Here is a 26,261-nt window from a genome sequence, read left to right on the forward strand (position 1 = left end):
ATAACAATTTTTCAAATTGCTGGAAAAGACAATAAAAATGTTTACAAACCATAAAATTTTCCACAAATATCTTCGTTTCAATACTAAAACACCATTGTATATTAATTCTATTAATCACACCAAATTAAAAATAGATATTTAACAACTTTGATTGATATTAGTGAAGATAGTAAAATAATGATTTGGATTGCACTGGCTATGATGCATGGAAATGAGGTTTAACTGGCATTCTACATCAACTGGCACATTTTGAAATTTTCATACATAAACTGGATTATTTCGGTGGGACTAACATATGATAAACCATTATTAAAGAACCCAACAAATCCCCACAGAGTTAGGCAGGAGACCATACGCCTTTTTATGTACATGTACAAGACTGAGATCGAAACCACAACACTTGACACACTTAAACACCCAACGACCCAAAAATTGTAGGAGATAACAATAGTATCTAAAGAAAACCTAAGGTTAAGCAAGCGACCCCTACTGTCCCTTTCCCAATAAGATTAAAACACAGATCTATATTTCGTTTCGTTTTTTTTAATACTTCCGATGGCCTACACTACAGGGGTCATACGAGCGGCTTTTGACCCTATGACATTAGACATTGATTAATCAATCAGCATTGATGTTTCTAGTGGTTTACCCACAGTTCCATGCATGACACACCAAGAAGTCTTAACAGATAGTTTCATTGGCTAATTCCTCACATCAACTAGAACGCCTGTTATATAACAACTCTTCCAGATCCTAGTGTAGTACAAACAATTAAAACGAAATTTTAAACTATAAAAAAAGAAACGAAATAGGATCTGTGTTTTAATCAGATTGTTCCTTCCCTGTATGCCACTGAATCTGTGACTGCATAGATAAGATGACAGATGTAAGATCTGCAACTTCAATTAAAAGGATCAGACAAATTTCTAAGAATGTTCACGTTCTACTTACATTTTCTTTTCCCTTACAACCTTTAAAGAAACTATCATCACTGATTGGATCGTTAAGATATGACTGTAATAAATTCTGTCGTAAACCAGTTGGTGGTTCATTTGTCATTTTAACACCATTTTGTAACACTGTTACTGGAAACTGAAAAAAAAACATCAATACAGTATGAGAGAGAGAGAAATGGGGTTTAACGTCCACTTGACACAAACTAGGTCATTTCGGGACTAACATATGGTTTAATTTTATTTACATAATTCGCTAGGGCGTAGGGGTCTTTAGCAGTGGGAGGAAACCGGAGGACCCGGAGAAAACCCACGAGGTTGGACAGGCGACCCTACTCCTTGCCACGTACAACCGGGGATTCGAAACCATGCCAGTCGGCTCAATGACAGACTTTATGATACAGCATGCGCATGCTAACCATTCAGCCATCCAACCCCCCTAATACAGTATGAATTACCAAAAGATAAGAGTGGGGGCAATATACAACAGTCGACTTTCTGTTCAAACGTTACAGAAATGAAACGACTCCAGTGTACCCGTTTCCGATCCCAAATGACTATAAAAAGGGAACAGCCCCACATTCTTGCTATTAAGGCAAAGGGGGCCAGACAGCGCACGCTCGCCACTCTTTCTTTTTTTTACACACAGAGTCTCTCCATTGGATGAAATATACCTTGGGCGCCTCCCTGCACAGACATTGTGTCTTATCCAGATAAGCTGGGTCAAGCCTATTTTGTGGCTTCCTCAGGCAAGTTTCTTAGGAAACACTTGTCGACGATATCACCCTTGATGGAAGTGGACGTAAAACCTCAGAAACGAACGAACGAACATTCTTGATTAATTATGAACAAAACTAGAAGCTTTTTATACAGGTTACAATTCTATGGAATACAATTACAATTCAAGTTCAATTACTAAATGCCATTGAAACAATTTAGAAGCTTTTTGACAGAATCTGGGATGGCTATTCGCCACAATAAAGATTCCAATAATATGAAGAAATCTACATAATACTTTTGCCAATGTTGTAAATCAAACTACACATTTTAGTTATTTCAAATCCCTAATTCGCTGTATGTAAACTTACCTTTGGTGAAGGGTAACTAGTCAGCCATAATCTAAAATCAGAGTGTGTGTTTTCTGGCAGAAAATCTTCACAGACCTTTTCTAAGGCCGTCATCCATGAAACAGCTAAATGACAGTTCTGTAATAAAACCCAGGTTCCTTCCTTCCTGGCATTTTCTATCATTTTAGCTGCTATTGGACCCTGTGAAATAAGATAGGAAGAGGTTATTTTGGGGGTATCCAAGAAGGATGAGAATAAAATTTACATCTGCATTTGAGAGCATTGGTTTTTTTGGGTTTTTTTTTTACAAACTTGAATGGTTCAAGTTCGTCCATTTTCCTGCCAGTTAAAGAGATCATACAGAAATTCATCCACCAGGAATACTGGGTTAGGGATAGGGGTATGGTTCAGACTAAGTACTCCTAGCCCTAACCAGTCTAGTGTCTAATCTGGAGTTTCCCAAATCTGCCTTAAAATAGACTATCCTATAAATCGTAATGGATATAGGACACTGATCAAACTGAGTTGTAGTTCATTAAGACATAACTTTTCCCCCGTAAGTTAAGAAAATATTTATAATAAATCTGTTTACTTGTGTTAGTCTACTATCATAAGGCCCCAAGTTCACAAAGCATTTTCAAAACTAAAGTTAAGAATTTGCTCAAAATCGTTCGCCTTATTTTAACTAAATTATAGCCCTTTATAAAACTTCTTGTTTTAATGTATCCAATACATCAATAAGAAACTATGTGCAAAGTTTTGTGTTTCTGTATCAAAGACATATTTCTCATAAACAGTGATTGAAAGTTGAGTAAATTCTTAACTTAAACATGCATTATGCAAGAGCAAAATCTGCTTATTACAAGTCTTTCTTTAGGCCTGAAATGTTATCTAAATTATCAATTAGACATTAATTAACTTATCCAGACCATAATAAACTCTCGATGACAAGGCTAGGCTTCCATATTGGCTGGATTAGATTCCTATTTGCCGCTTAACGGCCACTGATAATTAAATCAAAACAGTGGATAATCGAGACTATGATTTTAGTAATGATGACCGAGACTATGCGAAAATTTCACCTGCTTCGTTCTCGGCTCATAGTGGATCAATTTGACTGAAATTTTCAGCAAATTACCTTTACACTATTTAGTTTTTAACTATTATAGCGAGAACTGCCATCTCTTTATCTTATCTCCCATAATGTATCTTTAAGTCTGGGAATGTTTTGTGAACTCGGAGCCAGTATAAATAGTGTAAAAGTTCTCACCTGTCCCTGTCCTAGAGAAATTGAATTAAATTTATTTCCACCAAATCCTTTATCATCAGCAAACTTTAATAAACTCATGGTAGGATCAGCACCAGGTGATAGGATAAAGATCAGAGGTGTACACTGACTTGAATCGGCGTAACTCTTAGCTAGATCAAATGGTGGAGGCTCAACAAACTTTTTACCCAATTTCTCCATTACAAAATCTGTTATAGCTGGAACAATCTGTAATCAAACAATTCAAACTCAGGCTTATTTAAATCTGGATCGGAGAATTTAATTAAAACTAACAAATGGCTTAGGTTAAAGTTAAAGTTGCTGATTGTCATTTGAATCCCTAACTATGAATTGTTATTGTTTTCAATTGTTGAGAAAATATAGTCTTCTTTGTTTGAATTGTCTTTTTAGTGTTGCTGATTGAAGTTGTAATGAAAATAAAGATTCCAGCAATAACATTACCGTCCATCATGACATTCAAGTCCCAACCCCATCCCCTCCAGCAAAATTTGCAAAACTTAATTTTGTGGATACCCTAATCAAACCCAAAAGACTATAAAATATCCTAAAACAAGAAATTATTTTGGACCTAAAAAGGGTTAAGCTGTGAAAAATTAGTACCAAAGTAGATTTCTGCTCTTAAATATTTTCTAGAGAATTCTCACCTTGTCTGGTCGAATACATCGTAAAACTATCATTCTCTGGAATTCATTTAGATCAAATTGCCAAGGATCTGGTAACTCTGTCTTATGTGGTTCCCTTGAGTTGTAGAAATCCTTCCATTTATCAACATTCTTCATAAAATGGTCTCTGTAAAAAATCAAAACAATAAATATCAATACACAATTTTATTAAAATCTGAAATACTGGAGGTCACTCTTTAACTTTAAGTCTATCCTCAAAATTCATTTTAACAAAATAACATAAAACCTATGGCAATTTGTAAGTGATTTCTAATTGCTTCCATATTGTCAGCAATGGATATGACTGCAATGGATATCAACTTTTGTAGCCAGCGTTAAGTTGCCTAATACTAAACATGTTTGATATTCGGTAACAAAGGGTGCCTCGATGCTCTGAAATCGTACATTAAACGCTGTGTAGTGTGTATACAGTAGCCAAGAATCTCTTGTGATGCAATTTTTTCATGCGATTTTCATCTATGTGTGCTACCAGTTCAACTGGTCACAAGATCAGCACTGGCTATCTCTGAACAGTCACCTGCATATTGATTGTATGCGTGCACACATTTCGACAGCATTAATGGTAGACTCAAAATTACTTGTGCACTAAACTTAAGCATTTCATTTCACTGAATTAAGAGTGCACTAAACTTAAGCATTTCATTTCACTGAATTAAGAGAAAGTAGAATTGGTGTATACATTATGTCATATTGCGGTATATTGAACATCATTGTGGTCTGAAACTGTACGTTTAAGTAGATATAATTTGCCTCCCTTATGTTGTAGTTCTCCTGCCTTTTTGAGTATCAAAAATAGATCGGAATTTTAACATGGAAAATGGTTGTTTTTCCCTTTCACCCACATGTGACCATGTAACACCCCAGGATCCGAATATAACATGTTAAAATGTAGTATTACCTGAATTTTTTGAAACTCTTCAGATCAGACATTCGGCATATTTCATCCCATGATTTGTCTGTTAACCAAAGTGAAGCAGGGTTGGCCAATTTATTAGCTAAACCAACACCACCAGTCAGGAAGAACATAAATTCATTCATATCAAGTTCATTACGAGCTCTGTAAAGTAAATAACAGTTTTAAATTTCAATTAAAAAAATAAATTTCACTGACCTTTTAAAAATTTAACTTAAAATTATATTGCAATTATAATGTTTACATTATTCATAGATTTTACATAGAAATTTACATAAATACATGTATAAAAAAAGAACATTTAAAAAGTTTAATTAATTAAATGAAAAAGTTAACATAATGCACAAAAAATACATTAAACTAAAACTGTGTGAGAAAAAGAAATAGAAATAGTGATACAGTAAATGAGAATGAAATCTTCAAATGAATGGTTAATAACTAACTAAATATTAACTTAATGCTCAAATTCAAACAAGTATTAATTAATGCTCAAATTCAAATATTAAAGTATTAATGCTCAAATTCAAATAACTCACATAATGCAAATAAAACAAATTTAGAAATAATTTTTTTCACAACAAATGTGCACAAACGCTTTAAGTGTTTTCCATTAGAAAAAAAAAAAATCAAATTATGACAAACATCAAACACTAATGACTGACTTTACTTACGACAGGATGTTCGAGCAGAGAATGAAAGAAAAGAGAAGTTTGTCTTTCTCAAAGAGAGAACGACAGACGTTACAGTAGAGACTGAATGTAAAGTGATCAGAAAGATAACGCAATCGTTTTTCTAGAATCTTGGATTTGTTGCTGGAAAATAGTAAGAATAATAACGATCATGAGTATATAGGGTACAATAAGTACGGAAAGCCTGGTATGAAAAAATATGGGATAGATCTTTTGGATTTGCTTCCATTTTCACAATGACAAGTTTTAACATACTTTCATTTTTCTGTTTGTTTTATTATACCAGACATAAAGCAAATCTATTTGTAAATCTAGCAAAAGTAAACTGTTAAAATTTTGCCATTGTAAAATGGTATGGAAACGGAGTAAAAATGGTTGAAACAGGAGCAGAAGTCAATCTTACACTAAATAAATAAATTTTATTTAACTATCTAGAATGGCTACGGTAAGTGCATTATATCTACTTGTATACTAAAGTTATGCAATTACATGCATTTTCTAGATCTAGACTTCAACTTCTAAGGTAGAGATAGACAGAGAGCTTCGGTAGGGGGAGATAACTATAAGCTACTATATCTATAACAGAGGGTTGGGATGGTGGGGGTCTAACTTACAACTGCTGTTGTGCACACAAGTAGAATGAAAACACCAGTTTATGTTGAGCAAAGAGAGAGCGTGTTACATTATCATATAGCTGGAACGAGAAATAATCTCGTAACCAACGCAGACGCTTCTCTAATATCTTTGATTTATTGCTGAAATTAAGTTGGTAAAGTTAGATAATATCATAATTTAAGGCACAATATTCCACACTAGTAGGCAATGCAGATTGCAATCCATACACATAAAAAAAAACATATTGGTCCTTAATTTATTAAAGTTTGTGTCATATAAAGTTCCTATTACTTTCTACTAATTTCATGATGTCATATTCTATCTTAGACGGTAATTCATTTTCTGAAGAATAACTTGCTTCTATCCATGAAAATTAAGGATAAGATGGTGTCTAACTTATTTTATTTTGTTTTTTTAATTGTTACATTACTATCTAAAGAACACATTTAAGATCTTATTTTTATATGTAAATAATGAAAATGACTATTGGTCATCTGATGCATAATGAAAATGACTATTGGTCATCTGATGCATTAATGCCTTAAACTATTATGCATAAAGAATCCATTATTAATATAAGTTGTCCTGTAAAATTATAGTAATGTTAAAGACTAAGCATCATCTATACTAATATCTGTGACTGTCGTTTGTTTGTCTGTATTTTCAGGGTTGGCGGCTACACTAGGACAGAAATTTGGTGTATAGGGGTTGCCTGGTGGCATTGGTCCTCCGATGTCAGAATTATACTACTTTCTACCCATGTAACGGAGGGTCATCCGCTAGTAGACACATAAAGAAGAAAAGGAATGGAGTTAAGTATCCCATTAGTGCAATACATTGAGAGACTGCCATATGTTTTTTCTATGGTTGCATGTGTAAGGCAAGAGGGGATTTTTGCCTAGACAGTATAAATTTCTTCCCCCAAGGAATCGTTAATGTGCATTACACTGTTTTTATCCCAATTAAATAACCTGGGACACACTTGCCAATTCACAATTATTTATTATTTTTAAATAAAAAAAAAATCCCTGAAAGTCTCTAGAAAATATGTAAATGATTTGTGTACATACCTGTCATGAATTGACATGATAAACAAGTTGACAAACCATGTGAGGGAGTATTGATACATAGGATCTATATTAGGTAAATCGGTTATAGAAAAGAAAAGAATAGAGGAATGCTTGGCGATTGGTCGATATCCCATTCTTGATGTTTCAATCTTCTTTTCTGTTTCTTCAGCAACCTAAAAATAGATATTGTCATATATAGCTCCTATTACTTGCTCGCTATTCTACTTTTACAAAGTAGATTAATAATTAGTTAAATGTGGTCTGAAGCCTTCTTAAAACCATTATAGCATATAGAGTTGTTCCCCTTGTTAATAAAAGGCCTTAGTCCTAGAGGAGTATGGGATTGGGTGAACTTCAAGATGGTTGTTTTGATGGACTGTTATAAATAAAAAAAATCCAGGACAATCCTAGGATAAAACGCCCCAACACAACAAAACATATGTCTCTTTAAATGATAAAATAAAATGAAATGTGGTTCAATGTCTTTTCAGTCATTTTGAAACCAACATGGATATTTCTATTGTGACATGTGCAATGCATGGAAGTGAAGTTGGTGTGGACAGCAGCATTCTCCTCCGACTCGCATCAAATTCTCGAAGTCCAGGATTTTTTTATGTACACTTACCTTTTGTTTTTTCGAGATTTCATCAGAAAGAATTTTCGACGAATCTAGAATCTTAATGGCTGATTCATCTTCCAAAATGTTGCCTTCTGATGCTGACAGGGTGTGGAGAATTTTATCTTCAATTTCTTTCAGTTGTTTTTTATTCGCAGCACTGGTTATAATCAACGCTTGTCTTTCTTCTTCTAATTCAGGTCTGAAGTTGATAAAACAAATTGATCATCAGATGGACATTAAAGGATGTTGAAAAGCCATTCTTGTCCAAAAGTCTGTTTTTTTATGTGGTGTTATGTCAGAGCATATGTTGAATATAACTGCTGAGAAATCTGGAGGGCCTGGAGGCTGGAGAAAACTTGCACTGCTTGACTAGTGACTGGACTCCTTATCAACAAATCTCTTCCTTCTGACTCAATGACAGACCTTACGATCCAAAGCGGATAAGTTAGATCACTTAGCCCCAAATCCCACTTTAAGAAAAGAAAGCATTGAATGTTAACAAATAAGTAAAATGAATAAATAAATAGACCTACCTTTCTTTAGCAACAACAATACCCAACAATTGATCTTCTAAACCTTCTGGTGTAATCATGAAGTTTAATAAAGAGACTTTAGTAGCCACCTCAGGTAGATAATGTGGATTACGTAGTTTGGTTGTGATATAGAATCTAAAATCTTTACTATATTCTATAACATTATCTCCTAGTCTGATCATATCAACACCACCTACAAACAATATAATTAATACAAGTTAAGTAATAAACAAAATCTTGTCATAATATATCAGTAACATTATCTCCTAGTCTGATCATATCAACACCACCTACAAACAATATAATTAATACAAGTTAAATAAAAAACAAAATCTTGTCAACCTTATTTGGGACATAAGATGTCAGTAGCATGTATTGACAACTTGTCTGTCTGCTTGGTTTATTGCAAAAGATTCTAAAAACAGAAATAGAAACCTAAATCTGAAAAAAAAACTTTTAAGAATGTGTCCCACATTTATATTACACTGTATGAAACACTATATGAAATTGTGAGATTTTATCTCCCAAATAAGCTTTAAATAAATGCTTTTTAAAGCATCTTTGACAGCATCTGCTGTTTCAAGGGATCATAGCAGACTAACTTTGTTTGAAAGTTTGATTCAATAAAGATTCTAGCAAACATACTTTGTTGTAAGTTTGTATCAATGGAGGTTATAGCAAACTTTTATTTAAAATTTGGTTTCAATACAAAGCTCTAGCAAACTTAATTGGTTTCAATCGTAGAGGTTCTAGCAAACGTTGTTTATATGTTTGTTTCCAATAGTAGAGGTTCAAGCAGACTACTTTGTTTAAAAGTTTGTTTCAGTAGAGGTTGTAGCAAACTCACTTTGTTTAAAAGTTTGTTTCAAAGGAGTTGGGCTCTAGCAAACTTACTTTGTTTAAATGATTGTTTCAATAAACTTACTTTGTTTAAAAGTTGGTTTCAATAAACTTACTTTGTTTTAAAAGTTTGTTTGAATAAACTTACTTTGTTTAAATGTTTGTTTTAATAGTAGAGGTTCTAGAGACGGATCCAACTCTTCTGCTACGTTCTCTAATAATAGAGGATTACCAAATGAGATACAATTCTCTAAAGTTCTCATATAATCACCATCAGTAAGTTTTATAACTGATAATGTGTTGTCTTTCTCAGAATTCTTCACCCATTTGTTGGCCTGACCTTGTGGATCAATCATAAGAGGCCTGAAATGGAAAAAAAAAGGACAATTTGAACATTAATTTTGCAGTAGATAACATTTAATTTAACCCAGTGTTTCTACACACTACAAATATAACTGTCAAAGGATCCATTGAAGCACTATAAATTGTACTTTTGACATCTGGTGCCTCATTCAAACGACCAGTATCAAAACTTACCGGTGTCCTGAAATTTCTTATAAACTCATGTCAGCATTCGATGCAGAGGCAGAAGCTGTGGTGGCTTGGAGAGATGCATGGTTCGATAGGGTGTTGGTCGAGAAAGTTCCTAGTTTCCCCCCTTGTCAGTGGTGCATGATGGAGGATCTGGCAAGGAAAAGCATTGCCCCCATGTATACCATTGGCAATACGGGATTAACATGTGGTTCAATTTTATTTCAATAATTCCCCTGTGCGTAGGGATCTTTATCAAGGGGGGGAAACCAGAAGACCTGGAGGAAACCCATGAGGATGGACAGGCAACCCTACTCCTTGTCATGTACAACTGGGAAATCGAAACCACGGCAGTTGACTCAATGACAGACCTTATGATAACAGCGCGCACACGCTAACCATTCGGCCATCCGGCCCCTCCCCCCCACAAGTACTTTGAAGATCACTTGACAATTTAAATCTAAGTCTGTGTAGGCCATAGCAACACTTCGATACGGAGGTATTTTTGGCACTGTCATCACTATCAATCATAGAATATACTAAATGTACTCACCATCTACGACCATTAGCAACTATAACACCATTATCTATAGAAAAACTGTCTTTAGGTAAACCAGCAATATTCCAGGCTTGTATTTTGATTGGTTCACCCAATGTTTTACTCAAAGAAAATTCTTGAGAACATGGAATCTTACGATTCTGAAAAAATCAAGCCAAATACAAATATTAATGCTCTAAAATTTGTAGACGATAATCTAACAACAAAAATTGTAATTGTTGATGGATCAATAGAAATAGAACCATTATTTTATTTTGTGACTGAAGGAAATCAAAATCCAGAAAAATTCACTAGCATAGCTTGTAGGTATATGTTTTCACCATGACACGACTAGCCTCAATGACAGAATATTTACACAATTCAGTTAAAAATACAAAGGTAAGAGAAATCACCAATAAACACTCACGGTACATTGTTTCACCCAATCAATTGTACAGGAATCTCTAAATGCAGAAGTAAAAGGTCCGAGGTAGGCAATAACACCAGCTGATATCAATACATCACCCATTAAATTATCATAAGTTATCTGTAATAGTTCCGCAGCTTTCGTCCATCTCTCTTTCTCTCCTCCTAATCCACCGATTAGTTTTTCAGCCCGGACGAGTTTCTTTCCACACAGATCGACTTGAAATTCCAGTTTTTCTTTCTTGTCCGTCATTTCCTGGAAGGATGCTTTAAGATCGGCAAGTCGTTTTTCTACAGCAGCTAATTCAGCACGTTTTGTATTCAACATGTCCATCGTGGATTTCAATTCTGTCTCAGCTTCAGCAAGTTTGGCTTTTTTGGGAGCAACAACCTTGGCAACTCTGTCGTATATTTCCATAGCTGTAATCCATTTACACAGACCCTCAGCAGCTGATGAGGCATTAGCTACTTTAACAGGATCAAATTCAGGGTTTCCAATGTACTCTTTTCGGATTTTAGCCATGACGTGTACCTACAAAACAACAACTGGCTACATGTAAGGGTGAAAAAAAAAAATATATATAAAAATTAAGAGAGAGAGATGTGGTTTAATGTCCACTTGATACAAGCAATGGTCCTTTTGGGACATATAGTACAATCTTATTTCAATAGGTTGGTCGTGCATAGGGGTCTATTTATAATCATTGCAATCAGTCATGCCCCACCACACTGAAGCATGAACCACCTTCATAATCAGTTCTAGCACAACAGAACTGGCACCGAGTTCACAAAGCATTCTCAGACTTATGTTAAAAATTTACTCAAAATAGTTCGCCTTATTTTAACTAAAATATAGTCCTTTATAAAATTTTTGTTGTTTTATTGTATCAAATAAATCAATAAGAAACTCTGTGCAAACTTTCGTGTTTCTGGATCAAAAGTATTTCTCATGAACAGTGATTGAATGTTAAGAAAATTCTTAACTTAAGTCTAAGAATGCATTGTAAACGCGGGGCCTGATCATGGCTCAAGCTGATTTTTGCTATGGTTTAAAATTACTGGTCTAAATGTTTTATTTTGTAGAAGAATCAGTATGTAAACGGAAATAAAATAAATTTCTTTACTCACGGGTATATTATCTTTGTCATATTCTTTTAACATACTAAGGAAATTCATGTCATTTAATAACTTCTTAGATGGTCCCCAATAATCTATAATCTGTAAAGAATAATAATATTATATTAAAGAGGTCCCCAATAATCTATAATCTGTAAAGAATAATAAAATTATATCAAAGAGGTCCCCAATAATCTATAATCTGTAAAGAATAATAAAATTATATCAAAGAGGTCCCCAATAATCTATAATCTGTAAAGAATAATAAAATTATATCAAAGAGGTCCCCAATAATCTATAATCTGTAAAGAATAATAAAATTATATCAAAGAGGTCCCCAATAATCTATAATCTGTAAAGAATAATAATATTATATTAAAGAGGTCCTCAATAATCTATAATCTGTAAAGAATAATATTATTATATTACAGAGGTCCCCAATAATCTATAAAGAATAATAATATTATATTAAAGAGGTTAATGAAAAGTAGAGGGCATACAGTGAGGGAAATATTGCCCTGACAGTGGCACTACGGCCTACTCTTAATATCGAAATCCAAATGTCAAAAGTTTTTTTTAAGTGCACTGGACCTCAGTTTTTTGTCCTATTGGAATGACTATACGTTATCCCTTGCCAGGCTTTCCATCCTGCACCACGGACATGGGGGAACCATGCTGGAAAATCCTGATGAACTTTCTTGGTCAGAACAGGGATCAAACATTGGACCTCCAAGTTAGCGAGCCAACATCTTACTCACCAGAAAATAATTACATAATACTAAAGTGTCTAAAGAAGTTATAATATATGCTTTTGGGATTTCACAGATCGCTAAGCTAAAATTATCTTTTTCGAATTTTCCATCACATTAGAAATGATAATTAGTTTTGCTTAGAACTAGAAAGATACTTCGCAGAGAAATATCTAGTTTCTTAATAATATATCTTACAATCATAAAACATTGTTTTGAATAACCTGAATAAAACTGATGTAAAGTTACCTTTGATCCAGGTTTATCAGGATCGTTTATTTTATCTGGTTTGATATCCTTCATAATACAGACAGCAGCCATTACAACTTTTACACCAGATGGTGGATTCTTCATGGATTTCACAATAACAATATCTGCTGTCTAAATTTACATGAAATAGTGTTTTGATTATGTAAACAGGTTGCATATACATTTTGTTATGTAGTAATAATTCTCTTAGGAATATTCCCCACTAGTAACATAATAGTGGTCTGACATGCCCCAAACCTAAAGGAGTGGCTTCCCTTGATATAGCTGGTAAGGCTGGCTAGAGTTGCCTGCCCTTAGAGATTATGGCCAAATAAAGATGGGAGTTAAATTAACACATGCTCTTGTTAATCTAATCACCCCCATTGATCCAAATGGCCATGCAGGCTATTCTAGGGATTGTAAATACATTGTGTGTGAGTTAATTCAGCCAATTAGGCCTGGGGCACCCTTATGGCCGCCTTGGTAGAAAGTTAATCTTTCACACTGAATGTCACTGGTTTGAATCCCGACAGGAGATATACCTGTCACATCATCAAGCTCAACGATTCTCATCTTGAATTTTTTTGGATATCATTCTCTTGCATGAGGTGGGTGAAACACCTGATACCACATTGTATTCATTTGGGAAGCTTAAACAGCTAACATCTTTATATTATCCCCGAGTGTTAATTAATTACCTATACTTTTATTAATTATATCTCATTATATATCCTCCATACATTGCGTGCTAATCACACTTTTCATGGAAGGGTTTCCTCCCCTTTATTAGTCATCAGAGTCTTTTGGAGTTATCTCCCATTATGTAATCTTTGACTTAAAGACAAGAGAGTTAATGGTTGATTTCACAACATGTGGTTTTACATTAATTATATTCTAATCCATACCATCAATGGATAACCAGACAGATCAGCTGACAGTCTAGCTTCTGCACAGTCAAATAAGACATAAAATGAATACATGTTATGAAATAATTTTAGCACATACCTTTAGCGTGTTAAGGGCAGACAAGGCAGCTTCTAAAGCAGGTAGAGCTTCAGCTAACTCATTCTCACATTCATCTTTTAGAGCTTGAGCTTCGGCTGCTTGTTCATTGGCTACTGCTTCATCAGCCTTGACCTTTTTACTAGTTTCTTCCACTTCTCCAGATTCCTTCTCGATAATGACCATCATTTTAGAATTCTCTGCTGCTGATACAACAAGCTGTGGTTGTAGTTCTTCCAACTCTTTCTGCATGTCTGCTACCTGGAATGAGAATATAAAGATATTAATCATACATGCAGTTTTTGAAATGAAATGAAATGGGGTTTAGCATCCTACTTTTCTGCACCAATCTTGCTAATGAAAGCATGCATATGCCACGTAGTGTGCTATGAGGGAAATGCTGCAGGGACAGTGCTGTTTCTACCTATCGTCCACGACTTCTAACTGTCAAGGATTCTTATACAACTACATGGTTGGACATTGTTTTTTTTGTAGCCATCCGAATGACTAGACCCTTTATCCTACACCCCTGACAAGGAGAAATCAGAAAGGAAAATACTGAGGATGATCAATTTCAAAGTATACAAAGGTATAATGTATGACAAATATGTTACCTGAGAAGAAGCAAAGGCAAGTTTTTCCAGACCAACAATATATCGTCTCTTTGCCTTCATGATTTCATCTTGTTTCTTCTGTAGCAGATTTTTAAAGGCATAAATCAGCTCTAAATACGAGGTAGGTGTAACATAGTTATGTCGACCCAACTCTTCCAAAAACCTAAAATATACACACAAATAAATATTTCAATATCAAAAACAGAGGCGTTTTACTAACATGCGTAAAATAAACATTTTACTTATAAAAAGTTTGGAAAATTTTACTGATGAATTTATGTTCATTTATTTACCATATACGTGATATCATACTGAAAATCAAGAACTATAATAAATGATTTATTCAAAAACAAAAACCATATTTAAACAAAAATAGTAACTATAATAAATGATATTTTCAAAAATGAGAACTGATTACATTTTGAGTTTCATATTTGGATGAATAATGATTTCAAACAGAAGATTCAAAAATGATTTTATAATAATTGTGAGTACTTGATCACTTACCTCTCAGAAAGGATTCTGGTACTTTGATGGAAATATTTACACATATGAACTGATTCTACCTTTTCTTGATCTTCAATATCAGCATCTTCTAAAAACTTGTTAGCAACACGTTCTAATGCATCTTCTGGCCATGGCTATAAACAATACAAACAAAATGCTCATTTCAGACAGCTATATTTAACCTAGTTTAAAATACTGGCATTTTAAAGCCCGGGCATTGTAGCATTCAAATGGACAAAATTCAAGCCAGCTTAATCGTTCTCACATCCATGTTAAGAGGTTGTAGTTAATTATGTATATTATATCTTGATTGACTCTGCAAATTTCTCAAACTAGCTCAATTTAAGCATCTGAACAGTATATTATAATTTTATAGTAGCAAGAAAATGGCTGGGTGTTAACAGATACTGCTCACTAACAAATGTAGAGTGTTTCAGCTGCAGGTTTTTAATCCAGACCTTAAACCCCAACCTTAACCAATTAGCTCAAATTCCCACCTATTCAAGCTCTGTGGCTTTAACCTGTGTAATATATGGAGAAAATATGAATCAATAACCAACCTGGAACCAATCTATGGTACAGCAGTTAATCAGTGAAGGGAACTGACGTAACCGGTTACGGAAAGCGTCACCAATAGGACTGAAGGCTATCATAATATGTAGATTCTCTCTACATCGGTTGACGAAGAAGGAAAACAAGGCAAGAGGACTGAAATCTGCATTCTTATCACCAGCTTGAGCAACTGGTCTAACAGCCTGCAATAGATAAAAAAAAATTGTTGTCATGTTTAAATTTGTTAATATCTTTTTTAATTTTTCAGAAAATAAATTCTACTAGTACTATGTTTCGAAATATTTTTAAAGAGATTACAAACATGATTCCTAAGATAACCAAACTAAATATCTAGACCTTGCAGCACTTTAATTCCTACTTAAATCTACAAAATGAAACAAACCTCCATAATTTCCGCCTTTTCGTCTGTAGCAAATAAATTGGGGACTTCGCCTGTGTTCAGTAAACTGTCAATATCTTCAAGGAATGATTCTTCTTTAATCTGTGTATCTGTGATGAGGAACACCGTGGCTTTACCAACACCTCCTACGGTCTTCAGAAGATTCTATAATACAAAATAAATTCTGTATCTTGGCTATCTTTCATTGCAGTAGAAGTCACATTGAAGGCTGATTTTAAGGTTCAAATATGCTATGTCATTATTCAAATGCCATTAGAATATTCAATTCAAATCATTATTGTTTGTTTATTTCTGAATATTTTATTAGTTGATTTCAATGAATGAATATTATCAAATAGTACATAGGAGACAAAAACATGAAATTTCATCAGTTGTCATTGACAATACAAGTTCAAAAATTTTTGAAAACATTTTGAATATTTGTACTACATTCCTATGAAAAACGGTTTGAAGTCTAGAATTATAATCTTATCAGCAAAATTATATATAATTTAGAAAAGAACATTGACAATATAAGTTCAACAATTTTTGAAAACATTTTGAACACCGTATTTGTGTAAACACTACATTACTATGAAAAACAGTTTGACATCTAGAATTATAATCTTATTAGCAAAATTTATATAATTTCGAAAAGAACATAACTGACAATAAACAAGTACTAAATTTTTCTTTGAATCCCGAAATGTACAGGTGAGCTCATAAATGTAGACTGTTTTGTATTAAATTTTCTATCTACGAATGCTAAATGGTTGACCGATGATGTAGAATGCAACAGTTATGGTGGATTTTAAGAATCAATTTTAGTTAAAACGGCGGATAGGATGTTAAAACATTCAAGTCTTACCTTAATATCTTCTCTCCATTCATTTTTACCATAATTTTTGGAGATTTCTGGTTGGAAGAGGTTATAGCCAGCCATAGCTGTTGCTAAACGGGTCAGCGACTGACGACCACTACCACCCACTCCAACCAAAAGGGCATTACCACCAGGTTGTCTCAAAATACGACAGATTCGAGATAGATGTTCCAATACATATCTGGAAAAAATAATGGCATTGGAAGTTTAACAGATTTTAAATGAAATGAAATGGGGTTTAACATACTACATTTCTGAAGAGTTTTATAATGCTCATTCATCATTTCTGCCATTTTTTATGGCGGTGCCAAGTAATTGATACATGGATACACCATTGCCAACTTTCATATACCGATTGTTAAGATTTTAAAATTAGATGGCTTATTATCTGAAAACTATTATGAACTGTACAGTAATCAGTTTATTTGTAAAATTATATTGCAAGAATGGGAGAGAGAGAGAGAGAGAAATGGGGTTTAACGTCCACTCAACACAAACTAGGTCATTTCGGGACTAACACAGGGTTAATTTTTATTTTAACAATTCGCTTGCAGTGGGAGAAAACTAGAGGACCCAGAGAAAACCCACACAGTTGGATAGACGACCCTACTCCTTGTCACGTACAACCGGGGAATCGTAACCACGCCAGTGACAGACCTTATGATACAGTGCGCACGTGCTAACCATTCGGCCATCCAACCCCCCTGCAAGCATGGAGCCAATATATGATTATGCATGTTTTATTTACCTAAATATAACCAGATTCATTCTAGTTTTATGTGTATTGTTATATTCCTCTAGACATTGTTCTACGACCACATAGAAATCATCTAATGATTTAACTTCCTCATAAACTCGTTCATCAGGCTCTGCTTCAGGGTTCATATAGTCTCCAAACATCAAACTTCTCAAGTTCTCCTCTTTCACTTTACCTTCATCAGCTAGATGTTCGAACACTCCTTCAAAACTTTCTTTGAAATGTTCCTTGACCAGGCCTTGAACAGCTCTATAATATTAGATAACATAAAAGGGTTAGAGCTTTTTTCCAAAAGTAGTAGTTTATCAAATTTTCTAGAAACTTCAAATACGAAAAAAGAAAGACATGTCCGACTGAAATTTTTCTATCAGTACTTGAACAAATAAATAACATGTTTCCATGGTATGATATGAAAATGTAATTGACTTGATTAAAGACTTACTTAAAAATCCATAGTCTGTCTGAGTCATCAATTAAACGATCATAGAATACTCTCATTACTTCATGTACCCATAATCTATAAATATAAAATACAAATAAATGATGGAGTATGAATTGTGAGATATATTAAATACAAATTAAAGAGAGAGTATGATATGTGAGATACATAAAATACAAATAAAAGATGGAGTATGAGGATGTGAGATACATAAAATACAAACATAAGATGGAGTATGACATGCGAAATACATAAAATACAAATAAAAGATGGAGTATGAGATGTGAGATACATAAAATACAAATTAACCCTGGAGTACATAAAATAATAAGTAATACATAAATCACAGGCCTCTGTCATAGTTCCCATGGAACTTCTATCACTGAAATCCAAATCATAATGATCTGTGTATTGAATGAGGCAGAGTAGGCTTACTCTTTTTGAAATCCCTGATATCACCTACACAACGATGTTGCACCTTTTTGCATCAACAGCACAACTAATAGGGGGTTGGGATGGCCAAGTGGTCTAAAGTATCGTACTTCGAGCTCTAGCTGGCCAGTCACCTCTGGGTACTCCGGTTTCCTCCTACAAGAAAGACCCCTGCGCATGCGCTAAGCATAATAAAATAAGACAATCTGTCTGCGATATCACCATTGGAGGAAGCAGACGTTAAACATCAATAGAAGAAGCACATCTAATATATTATGATTAAAAAAAACTGAATATAATATTTTACCTGACCATGACTTTTTTACTTTCCACTTGTTCTTTTTTAATGAGACAGACACCGAGAATAATACGAGAGAAATCTCGTAGATTAAACACGTAGTGAGATTTAGCAGGAGTTGGAAGGAGATTCACCATTGCCATTTTATACATCTCCATGGTAGCCTGAACTATCTGACTTCCAACAGAGAAGAAATCGGTTGAAAACTCGGCACTCTATTGAGAAAATAAAACAAATTAATTGAGTGAAAAAAAAAAAGAACATCGAGAGGGGGGGGGGGGGGAATTTGAATTTGACATTAACTGATGAGATTCTATATAATTATGTTTTCAATATTTTGCCAAGCTCTGCTGATATGGGGCAAGGAACACGAGAGGGCCTAGCATGGAAAAGGTGCCGTCTAGTTATTCAGATAGTACAAAAACAAAAGGTCCTGTGTATACAATTGGCAGCACTTTTAAGATCCACTGACAGTTCGAAAAAAATATAAGAGTAGGTCGTACAGCCAGTTTGGGGGCAAAATTTTCCGTATGGCACACTAGATTGTCTCAATTAACCACGTTGGCACGGAAAATAAGACATCAAAGTAAACCCGACCTTATTTCATTTTCAAAAAATAGTAACAACAGCAATAAGTTTCAGTCAGTTTCACCTATGTTTTCCATTAATAATTACATTAATTTCAACAATATTTACGACTTTTGATGGACGATTGGTTGATCATCATTCCATGACGTGCTGATATTAAGTCATGTAGAATGCGGCCAGATTATTTTTCAAATTACAGTAATAGAGTACTTACTCTCAAATATGATGATGTAATTGTATTAAATATTTTCACCATAGTGTCTTCTGAGAATGGATTCATGGCAATTATGTTAAAATGTCGCAAAAATCTGGGAGTGACGACATTTCTAGCTCCACCTGGTGGTCCCATAGCAGCCATAAACTGTATATCTTGTAAAACCAACTTAGATGTATCTTTGAGATCATACCTAGAATTATAATTATCCTTTTGCATAAGTGACAATCTCATTATGATATTTGTGCTTGAAAATTCACTTTTATTAGAACTACATGTAATTTCGGTTTCTGTCGGCCACACCAGTACATATATAACAAAATATTTGAGATAACAATAAAAAGGAAAGGTAAAAAAAAATCTTACCAGTTGCCATGATCAATATATTGTCGTAATAATTCTATGGGTGGTTGAGCTCCATATACTTCTTTCTGTGGCATGTTCATATCATCAACAAATATAATAGCTTTCTTACCAACTTGTGGTCCATATACACCCTTTCTTCTCTTGTCAAGTTTAGACATGATAATATTCTGAAATAAACAAATTAATACATAAAAGTAAAAGCAAATTTTGTTCTAAAACAAACAAATTAATCAGGCTAAAACAATTTGATTTTTGGTTCTTCGGGATCTTGATAATTAGGCTCTGAGTGATATTTCTTTTTTTTTCTTAAAAATTCAAAGCTGATTGCTCCCAATGTACTAAAATTTAAATTTATTTGGCCTTTTGTATAAAGCAGTATGCATTATTAATATTTCTAATAAATTGAACCGTATAAATGTACATTAGTGCATTTTCAATATTGCAATCCGGATGCAATTTACCATTCATAGTCAAAGAAAAAGCAAATCCAAAGGCAATTATTTAAGTTATCATGGTTACGTTTGTTAAATTTAAGAAATGTTTAAATTTGAATCCTACCTGTGTTTGATTAGCACTGGTTTGTGCGGAGAAGTTTACAAATGTTGGTAGATATTTATCTTTAGGTAAGCCATTCATTAATTTATCCTGTACATACACACTTTTACCTGTACCGGTCGGACCAACTAATAATATAGGTCTGAAATATAAATACAACATATTGTTTATTTATTTCAATAAGCAAATGGTGGCTGTTTAAAAATAAAACAAGAAAACATCAGTTAGTGGTATCCAAGGAAAAGAAGGAAGAAAATGACGTTTCATAGGTAGGGCCGTCAAAAAATATTGCTATATCTATAGATTGCAATATAATTGTCTGTGATACACTGTATTGATACATTTTTGGTGTATCAATATTTACCAGGCACTTGACGGTTGTCATAAATGCTTGCTACGCTCTTTATTAAGACTTTCTAAAACACAGGCGTGTTATTTTTTTTTTTTTATGTAATATTTGATTGCATACCTTGATTGTTGTATACAGAGTTCCATGAGATAGGTATATCTAGCTGTATCCATAGTTGGTACTAACATCTCTCTTATCTTCTTAGATTTTATTTCAGCTCCTTTAATTAATTCATTCCAATGTTTCCATGTTCCTCTACCTTTTTGCTGTTAAAACATAAAAATCATTAGTTTAATATAACACTGAATATTCTATACATATTCATATTTTTGGACCTGACCCCAAGCTCTATTAATCTTGTTATTCTTGGGGAGGACACTCTTTCAAAAAGCCTAAGACCCCGCCAATTTAAGTACAATCAACATGAAACTTGGCATGCTTGTTCCTTTGACAATTGTACATCAATTGACGGATTTCGATTTTCGATATGACATCAATATCTAAAGATGGCTGTGATGGTATCACACATGGTACCTGGTCAATAGTACGCCCATACTTGTTCTAACAATATGGTTGTTCCACTATTCTCTTTACTATCTTACAACTTGATTTGGGTTTCCAAGAATTATGGATATTAATGATTATCTTTCATTTCATTTGTCAATGACAATGTTTCAATAAACAAAGCAAAAACAAAAAATTTCTGTTAAATTACCTCGAACATGTAATCATATACATGATGTTCAGCAGGGTAGGGTACTTCTAGTTTATTTACAGATTTCGGTATAGGAAATTCTTCCATCTTGCCAGACAATATTTCACGGAAGAAAGTATCAAACTTGATTCTACCATCATTATCAACACCAGCTCCAATTGTCCATGGTATGGCGAATAAAACAGCCGACTAAAAAAATATAGAATATATTTATAAATAATACATAATTGAAAAAAATGTCTCGTTTAGAATTTAGTGAACAAAAGTCATTTAATATAAACTACAGAACACCTTTTAGGAAGTAAAAATATCAAACAAGTATTTAGTTACATTATTGTTTTGATAAAATAAACATGATAGATATTCAAAATATCATGGAAGCCACGCTAGCTCAGAGAGTACGACGTTGACTCGCTAATCTGGAGGTACCGTGTTCAATCCCTACGTTGTCCGAGAAAGTTTATCTGTGCAGGACATATGTGCAAGGAATAACGTATAATCGTTTGAATGGGATGAAAAACTGAGATTCCGTTTACACATTGGTGTGCACGTAAAACATCCCTAGGCTATGTCCTAATGCTGTTGTCTGGGCAAAAATTACCTCACAGAACACTGTAGGGCCTATGGTGTATGCCCGTCTTCATTAGCCCAGTCGGAGCAATAAAGTCGGACATTAAATTTCATTTCATTTCAAAATATGATATATATTCTACAGAGTAATAATTACCACTAAATATCCTCGGATGTGTTTATTATCAGCTGCATCTTCTTTCTCTAATGTTTCATGCATTAACATGTCAATCATTCTCATCAACGATGATACACAATTAGCCACAGCAGATGGAACATATTCCTATTGGGAAAAAACATAAAATTTTTATATTTTCATAAATGTATAAGCTTACCAATATCATTATATAATTCTTAGCTGCCTTTGAGACAGAATTTATACAATATGCTATTGGTGCCATGCATGAAAGGGGTATTAATGTTACCGCTTAAAACACCGGATACCATTACTATAGGATTCTTAGTACTTTTGTTATGGGAGTTACAGTGGCACAGTGTGTATGGCATTGGCTCACTAACCAAGAGGTCCTCAGTTCGATTAGTGGGGCAGAACTGCGGGCCTGGCACGGTAAAAGCATATAGTAGTTCGGCTGGTACAAAAAAACAATGGCCACCTGTGTACTCGTTCTCATGCACATTCGAATTGGATGAAGAGTAGGCGGAGAAGCATGAACATATTCATTAATTGGAAGTTAAACCAATTGCATTTCATTTATTTGTAATGAGAATGGGTAACAATAATATTAATATGTTTTACCAACCTTGCAGTTCTTTCGGACAAATTCTAGACATGGATCAACCAACCATTCAAACAAACCATCTAAAACTTCCACATCATCTCTTGGTACAACTTCTGGAAAGACATTAAGCCAGGAGCGAACCATAGGTCTCCAACCAAGAGTTGAGGGTTCAAGGTACACCATACCACATCTACTAACAGTAGCAGGCTAAAATACAAACAATCTTTTATGATTTGAAACCAGTTACATGACAGTTATATAACACATCAATATTGGGCATTTTTATAATTTTATTTACACATGCTTCTTGTTTTCAATGCTATATCCTTTTGTACAGCTTCTCAGCACTATAGAAAATCATTATTATTATTTTTTATTATTTGGGATATAAAGTCAAAGAAAGCATATATATAACACAAAATTTCTAAATATGTATTACTAAATGCGAATACACACAGAATGATTGGGTGTGTGTGTAACTAGGGCGAATACACAGACTGGTTGTGTATTACTAGTACAAAGACACACTGAGGAATTGGGTGTGTATTACTAGAGCAAATACACTCTTTTGGACTGGGTATACTGTGTGTTATTGGTGTGAATATACAGACTGCTGGTGTATTACTTGTGCAAATATATATTGAGGAACTGGGTATGTGTATTCCTACGGTCAATACACAGACTGGTTGTGTATTACTAGAATAAAGGCACAGAGAGAGGGGTTTTAAATTGTATATACTGTGTGAATACATAAACTCTTCAATTGTGTATTACCGGTGTGAATATACATAGAGATTAACTATGCATTAAAACATTCGTCTGTATATATGTATTACTATTGTGAATATGCACAAACTGGTGGAAATACACAGACTGATTATATGTGTATACTTACAGAGGCTTGTGATAAATCCATTGTTTCAAAAATTAAACTCATAACAGCAGACAACTGTATTATTTCACCAGACATTAGACATAGTTTTTTATTATCATCTAATACTGTATTCATGTTCTCAATCCACAAGGCATCAATAGGACCATCAAATAATACCCATTTACGATCAGGTGTGTCAGTGGAAGCAAATTCTCGGAAAGTGTTGGCTACAATTCCATCAGTCCACTATAAATAAATGTAAAAATAAAACATTTAATTTACGATACCATCAGTGTTAACAGACTACCACAAGCTATAAAATCATATAACCTAGGGGAGGATTGCGGCCTACCTATTTACTGATTCTTACTTTTTTGTCTATCACATCCTTTCATAAACTTGTTGTTCAAACTTTATGAAAACAGTTCTGCCGACAATGTTGAAACATTCATATTATTAGGACCAGGCCAAAAATTCAGAATGACTATCTGACAAACTTTTAATATAAAAAGGAGATCTCTAGATGTAACCCAGGTTTAGGTATTTAACGTGTTATTTTTTAACTGTTCAAATGTTGAGTTGACTAAGAAGATTTATTTTTAAATGTGTTAGTAATGGGAATAGATAGCCAAATTATTAGAATGAACTAATTTTACAAAAAGACAAAAGTTACTAATTTCAGTCCACGAGGATTGCAAATCTCTTTTTCTAAGTCAACAAAATTTAAATAGATTCAAACGTATTACCTCATGAGATACTGGATCAAATTGACCAAAAAGTTGACCCATAGTAATAGCTTTAGGGTTGATAATACGAGTCAAAACTTTTTCATATTCTTCATCATATCCTTGTTCATTGAGTAAAGTCATACCCTCAGCTAAAACCTCTAATACTTTAGTCTTACCACCAAATGGTTCTCCTACCAACATAAAACTGAAAAAAAAAAAATTATAAATTTTAGATACTTTAATTAAATGTATTGAATACTTTAATTAAATGTATTGAATACTTTAAAAGTAATGTCTAAGATTTTTTCATTATCATTTAATCTGGTTTCAACAACATTTTATTTCAAGTATGAAATGAGTATATACAATACTTGAAGAATGGGTTTGAAAACAAGTTGAAGTTTATATAAATTCATCTCCATTTAACCTGACTATAAATGATTTTTAATCATTATTTAAAATTGAATGAACTTCTGAGAAAAAACATTTTCAAACAAAGATACTAAAGTTATACCACATCATTTGGAAATGTAACACATCTGAACTCCAGGAAGATCAAATATTTCTATAATTTCCAGTCAATCTTTTTCATATCTGCCAAGAGCCTCCTAGTATTATGTGCCTTTTTAATTTGTGCATGGAAATTCCATTTTACGTACAATCTGAACTATTAGACAAACTTTTCCTATCAGCCTCACACATGTTACCCCCTGACATCTTGATAAAAATATAAAACGTACCCATGTCGAACTATCATCATCTCGTATGTTTGAATGAGTTTTTCTTTAAAGAACTCGGCAAACTGAAGATTCTTCCTGGCAGCAACTTCTCTGATGGCTTTTAAGAAGATATCGTAATCTGCTTCTGGTAGTTTGAGTCCAGGGAACAGATCAGATATAATACCATTAAACAACGGAATATCGTGAGATAAGAATTTTGGTAAGTTGACATCAATGATAGATCTCAACAACTGAAAAAATAAACAAACAAATATAGAATTGTTTCTTGTTAAACCACCCCATAATTCCCCAGATATTTGAAAGAAATGTCAGAGTATTTCTATGTTTCAGAATATCCTTTTACTCCATGCTTCTTTTTCAATAAAGTATCAACCTTGCACAAGAAATATACGAGTATACAAGACAATTACAGGATTTTGAATCCCTTGTCAAGTACAATATTGAGAGGTTGAATCTCTGAAAGGAATATCACTATATCAGTCAACAAATGGTTCAATTCTGTACAGTGTTTACAAAGGTATGATTTGAAAATTCAGCAGCATTTGGAATCCAAGCAGAGAAATTATCTACCATAGACATTTTGGTTTTATCTACTTAAACATGCATTATGCAAGAGCAAAATCTGCTTATTACAAGTCTTTCTTTAGGCCTGAAATGTTACCTAAATTATCAATTAGACATTAATTAACTTATCCAGATCATAATAAACTCTCGATGTCAAGGCTAGCCTTCGATGTTGGCTGGATTAGATTCCTATATGCCGCTAACAGCCACTGATAATTAAATCAGAAAAAGTGGATAATCGAGACTATGCTGTTTATATTAATGATTTTAGTAATGATGACCAAGACTATGCAAAAATTTCACCTGCTTCTTTCTCGGCTCATAGTGGATCAATTTGACTGAAATTTTCAGCAAATTACCTTTACACTATCTAGTTTTTAACTATTATAGCGAGAACTGCCATCTCTTTATCTTATCTCCCATAATGTATCTTTAATTAAATGTCAACCTTACTTAATTAAATGTTAAACAATCAATCTGAGTAAAGTTCTGGTATTG

The 26,261-nt window shown here is 33.6% G+C and overlaps 1 protein-coding gene across 1 annotated transcript; it reads right to left on the reverse strand.

Moving 5' to 3' along the window:
• Positions 1 to 12,206: 12,206 nt before the first annotated feature.
• Positions 12,207 to 18,969, reverse strand: LOC126828074 (dynein axonemal heavy chain 7). The gene is made up of 11 exons (XM_056102241.1): positions 18,770 to 18,969; positions 18,034 to 18,108; positions 17,583 to 17,840; positions 16,823 to 17,015; positions 15,958 to 16,119; positions 15,563 to 15,757; positions 15,003 to 15,136; positions 14,496 to 14,658; positions 13,885 to 14,142; positions 12,880 to 13,011; positions 12,207 to 12,233 (listed from the first exon to the last, which is right to left on the reverse strand). The coding sequence occupies exons 1-11, from the start codon at positions 18,916 to 18,918 to the stop codon at positions 12,207 to 12,209; spliced, it is 1,746 nt and encodes a 581-aa protein (XP_055958216.1). The 5' UTR covers positions 18,919 to 18,969.
• Positions 18,970 to 26,261: the final 7,292 nt, after the last annotated feature.

Source organism: Patella vulgata, chromosome 7, assembly GCF_932274485.2.
Source record: "Patella vulgata chromosome 7, xgPatVulg1.2, whole genome shotgun sequence".
NCBI lineage: Eukaryota > Metazoa > Mollusca > Gastropoda > Patellidae > Patella > Patella vulgata.